Source organism: Labrus mixtus, unplaced genomic scaffold (genome assembly GCF_963584025.1).
Source record: "Labrus mixtus unplaced genomic scaffold, fLabMix1.1 SCAFFOLD_169, whole genome shotgun sequence".
Lineage (NCBI taxonomy): Eukaryota > Metazoa > Chordata > Actinopteri > Labriformes > Labridae > Labrus > Labrus mixtus.
In genome coordinates, this window is record NW_026870187.1 from 47,501 (window position 1) to 52,500 (window position 5,000).

At 52.8% G+C, this 5,000-nt stretch overlaps 1 protein-coding gene across 3 annotated transcripts in view; it reads right to left on the reverse strand.

Moving 5' to 3' along the window:
* The window catches only part of slc8a1a (solute carrier family 8 member 1a), a 19,914-nt gene that overhangs the window by 14,395 nt on the left and 519 nt on the right, over nt 1–5,000 (reverse strand). For all 3 annotated transcript variants that reach the window (XM_061033782.1, XM_061033781.1, XM_061033780.1), the window contains exon 2: nt 1,913–3,696. In XM_061033782.1, the coding sequence (XP_060889765.1) occupies nt 1,913–3,696 (1,784 nt within the window). The remainder of the gene's footprint in view (nt 1–1,912; nt 3,697–5,000) is intronic.

Below are 5,000 nucleotides of genomic sequence, written 5' to 3' on the forward strand. Positions count from 1 at the left end.
ACGGCAGAGACAGTTCCAGGACCAGATATTAGTCTCGACTGTTTTTCTCCAATCAACTTTTCAGAGCTAAATTCAATTATTTCTGCGTCAAAACCGTCAACCTGTATTTTGGACCCAATCCCAACCAAGCTGTTTAAGGAAGTCTTTCCCTTAGTTAGCAACTCCATATTAGATATGATCAATATGTCTTTACTGGCAGGCTGCCCTGGTCCTGGTCCTGGTCCTGGTCGTGGTCTTGGTCGTGGTCGTGGTCCTGGTCGTGGTCGTGGTCTTGGTCCTGGTCCTGGTCGTGGTCGTGGTCGTGGTCGTGGTCGTGGTCGTGGTCTTGGTCGTGGTCCTGGTCGTGGTCCTGGTCGTGGTCTTGGTCTTGGTCTTGGTCGTGGTCGTGGTCATGGTCTTGGTCCTGGTCCTGGTCCTGGTCCTGGTCTTGGTCTTGGTCGTGGTCGTGGGCGTGGTCGTGGTCGTGGTCGTGGTCTTGGTCGTGGTCGTGGTCGTGGTCGTGGTCTTGGTCTTGGTCGTGGTCTTGGTCTTGGTCCTGGTCGTGGTCGTGGTCGTGGTCTCGGTCTCGGTCTCGGTCGTGGTCGTGGTCGTGGTCTTGGTCTCGGTCTTGGTCTTGTCTCGCCCTACCCTGGTCTTGGTCTTGGTCATGGTCTTGGTTGTGGTCTTGGTCTTGGTCGTGGTCTTGGTCTTGGTCTTGGTCTTGGTCTTGGTCTTGGTCGTGGTCTTGGTCTTGGTCTTGGTCTTGTCTCGCCCTACCCTGGTCTTGGTATTGGTCATGGTCTTGGTTGTGGTCTTGGTCTTGGTCGTGGTCGTGGTCTTGGTCTTGGTCTTGGTCTTGGTATTGGTCGTGGTCTTGGTCTTGGTCTTGGTCTTGGTCGTGGTCGTGGTCATGGTCTTGGTTGTGGTCTTGGTCTTGGTCGTGGTCGTGGTCGTGGTCGTGGTCGTGGTCTTGGTCTCGGTCTCGGTCTCGGTCTCGGTCTCGGTCGTGGTCGTGGTCGTGGTCTTGGTCTTGGTCGTGGTCTTGGTCTTGGTCTTGGTCGTGGTCTTGGTCTTGGTCGTGGTCTTGGTCTTGGTCTTGGTCTTGGTCGTGGTCTTGGTCTTGGTCTTGGTATTGGTCGTGGTCGTGGTCTTGGTCTTGGTCTTGGTCTTGGTCTTGTCTCGCCCTGCCCTGGTCTTGGTCTTGGTCGTGGTCTTGGTCTTGGTATTGGTCGTGGTCATGGTCTTGGTCGTGGTCTTGGTCTTGGTCTTGGTCTTGGTCATGGTCTTGGTTGTGGTCTTGGTCTTGGTCGTGGTCTTGGTCTTGGTCTTGGTCTTGGTCGTGGTCTTGGTCTTGGTCTTGGTCTTGGTCTTGTCTCGCCCTACCCTGGTCTTGGTATTGGTCATGGTCTTGGTTGTGGTCTTGGTCTTGGTCGTGGTCGTGGTCTTGGTCTTGGTCTTGGTCTTGGTATTGGTCGTGGTCTTGGTCTTGGTCTTGGTCTTGGTCGTGGTCGTGGTCATGGTCTTGGTCGTGGTCTTGGTCTTGGTCGTGGTCGTGGTCGTGGTCGTGGTCGTGGTCTTGGTCGTGGTCGTGGTCTTGGTCTCGGTCTCGGTCTCGGTCGTGGTCGTGGTCGTGGTCTTGGTCGTGGTCTTGGTCTTGGTCTTGGTCTTGGTCGTGGTCTTGGTCTTGGTCTTGGTCGTGGTCTTGGTCTTGGTCTTGGTCTTGGTCGTGGTCTTGGTCTTGGTCTTGGTATTGGTCGTGGTCGTGGTCTTGGTCTTGGTCTTGGTCTTGGTCTTGTCTCGCCCTGCCCTGGTCTTGGTCTTGGTTCCTCATGAGGAGCCTTCTCTCGTCACACGTTTTAATAATCACATTTATTTTCTGATGTTTATTCAGGGACGTCTCTCACAGACTTTCATTAAGTGGATTTGTACTCACAAGATCTCGTCGTTCTCAAACTCCAGGACTCCGTGTGTGTCCTCAAAGTCCTCGCCGCCTCCTTTCGCCGTCCCTTGCACGGTTTTGTACGGCAGCACCACAACGCCACGAGCCCCTGACGTCCGGACCACCTTCACCTCCATCATCCCCACGCTCTCGCTCACCGTCACCAGCGGCTCCTCGAACGTAAAGATCCCCGCGTGGTCGTCATCGAAGATGGTGACGGTGGCCGTGCACGGCAGACCTAAACCTGCGAGGGCGTCCACGTGGTTCGCCGCCTCGTGGTCGTCTGCCTCGCCGTCCTCTGAGACGACCCTCACGTTGCTGAGGTGAACCAGGAAGTGTTCGTCTTCCTCGAAGATGTCGTCGTCGATTATGTCGATGCGGATTTCTTTTTCGGTCTCGCCCGGTTTGAAGACGATTGTTCCCTCCGTGAACTGGTAGTCCGAGCCGGCGTTCGCCGTGCCGTCTTCAGTCCGGTAATCCACCGAAACCACGCTCGCCAGGTCTCCGCCGCGGCGTGCGATGTTCAGCGCCACACTGCCGCAGTTCTCCAGACACTGGTAGGCTCCGGGGTCAAAGAAGACCTTAGAGGAGAAGCTCGCTGAGACCTCGGAGCAGACCTCGTGCTGATTGGCTCTCTTCGCTTGTTCGGCCGCGTGCTTCTTCAGGACATTTCCGGCGCCCGTCATGATCCGGGTCGCCTGACAGCGGTAGAACGCTCGACTCTTCTGCTGCGTGGTTAACACCTGGTAGTTGGCGAGCTCCATCAGCTGCTCCGTCTCCTTCTCTGGATGTTTCTGTTTCAGCTCCTTCAGGATCCGGGACACGTCTCTGCGGGCCGCCTCCTCCTCGTCCACCTCGGACGCCATCTCCTCCGAGTGCGAGTTGAGCATCTTCCCGTCCATTTCGATGTCGACCTTCGATGGAAGCTCAGGCTCTCCCTCCGTCTCGATGATCACTCCTTTGCGTTTCCCCGCTCGGTATCGTTTGTGCATGTACTTGTAGAAAAGAAGCCGGCGGTCGGCCACGTAGGCGAATCCGACGCAGATGGGGAAGAAGAAGAGTGTGAGAAGCCCCTCCCATATCTCCACCACGCCCGGAGAGATGACCGCCAGGATCAGGTAGAGCCAGGTGTAGGCGAAGACGCTCCAGGTGGCGGTGACGAAGAACACCCGGAGGTGTTTCACCTTCCTGGTTTCTCCGTCAGGAATCACAGACACGCAGAGGCCGATGATCACGAACATGTTGAAGGCGGCGCTTCCCACGATGGTGTTCGGGCCGAGCTCGCCGGCGTCAAAGTTGTGACCGCAAACCTCCACGACCGACAGGAGGATCTCTGGAGCGGAGGAACCGAGCGCCATCAGGGTCAGGTTGGACACGGTCTCGTTCCAGACTCGCACCGTGGTGGTGATCTTCTCCCCGTTTGGTTTCTTGATGGTGATCTTTCTCTCCTGGGACGTGATGACCTCGATGGACGCCATGAAGCGGTCGGCGATGATGGACACGCCCAAGAACATGTACGCCAACCCCACGAAGTAGATGGTGGCTCTGGCGAGGCGGTCTGGGAAGGCTGGGTTCTCTGGCTTCCACACGGGGAGGATAACACCCGGGACGCAGTCCGTACCGCCTCCACATTTGGTTTTGTTGCTGGTGGAGTTGTTGGAGTTGAGAGTCGATCCTCCAGCGGCAGAAGACGGGAGAACGGTCGTGATGACCGTCAACAAGAAAAGTAGCGAGGAGGTCCTGGCTCTGCTCATGGTGACGCCCGAGGTCCCTTTAACCTAAAAGAAACACAAAAGAAGAGTTACAAAAAACTTGTGCTGACGTCTGGATATCGAGGTTTCTGTTTATTCCACTTCCTGTTGTTGTTGTTTTTTCTGCCTTGTTAATTATGATTTTGTTTCTCGGACAGCGTTGGATTTTTTCCCTCCCTCGTGTTGTTTTTTTGTTCCTATCAGCAGTTCACTGTACAAAGTTAACTTTCTAGAACATTCCTGTTTAAAAAAACTCCCTTTTGCACTTTTTAAGACGAGAGAACATATGAAGTCAGGCTGTGCAATATGTCGCATTGAAGGCAGCGAGCAGCGTTGAACTGCTAGTCTAACAACCATGATTTTAAATGTATTTTAAATATGTCAAATAAATCCTTATTTGGTTTGTCTCTGTCACTGAGTATCCTTCCCCCTCCCCCTTTAACAGTTACAGTTACAAACACTCACATCAGGACGGATTTTAACGTCTCATAACGGTCTTTGAAAGAATTAATGTCTTTGGATCGACAGCCAGGCTCAGCATCGGACACCCATGTGTTCTTGACTGCACTCATGCTTTGTGAAATTAGAACAGTGTTTAGAGATGTTTGAATTCTTAAGTATTTCTTAAAGCGAGTCCTCCAGAACCTTAACTCAAGTAATCTGACTGAGAAACAGTCTCATCAGTCCAGGAGGATCTCTACTCTGACTCAATAATGAAGGTTTACGTACTTTGTCCACCGCTGGTTAAAGAATCAATCTTTAAATATGCCCCCTAGTGGTTAAAATGGGTACTGCAGTCTAGAGTGGATGCTCACACAGGTCACCATGTGGTGGACTCTGAAGCTTCAGTGTTTATCCAGCTCTGCATGGGTCTGTAAACCTTTCTGTGTTCTAACCTCTCTCCATTTTTCAAAAGCATCTCCAATATTGATCCTAGTTTGAGCACGTTTCTGCTCGTGGAGCTTATTAGAAACATGCAGAGGCTTTTTAGGTCGGGTACAATCACTTCTATCTGAACCACTTCTCTTGCCCGCTTCCATCGCTGCAATACCTGTTGACCTGATAACTGCTCTCATATCTGGCAAACCGAGGGGCGTCCAAAACAAGCCGTGTGGGGGCGTGTCTTAAAAGCGCCTACCTTCTCTGGTCCAAACAAATCCAGATCATTCAGGAGCAGAATCTAAAGTTAGAAGGAGGACATACTGGCTGCTGCATTGTTGTCAGAGAAGCCAGCACTTCAACATGTTTCCTTAATGATCAGATAGTAAGATACCTTTATCATCTCACTCTCTACACAGCTCACTGAGTGGACCTTTAACTGAATCTCCAAC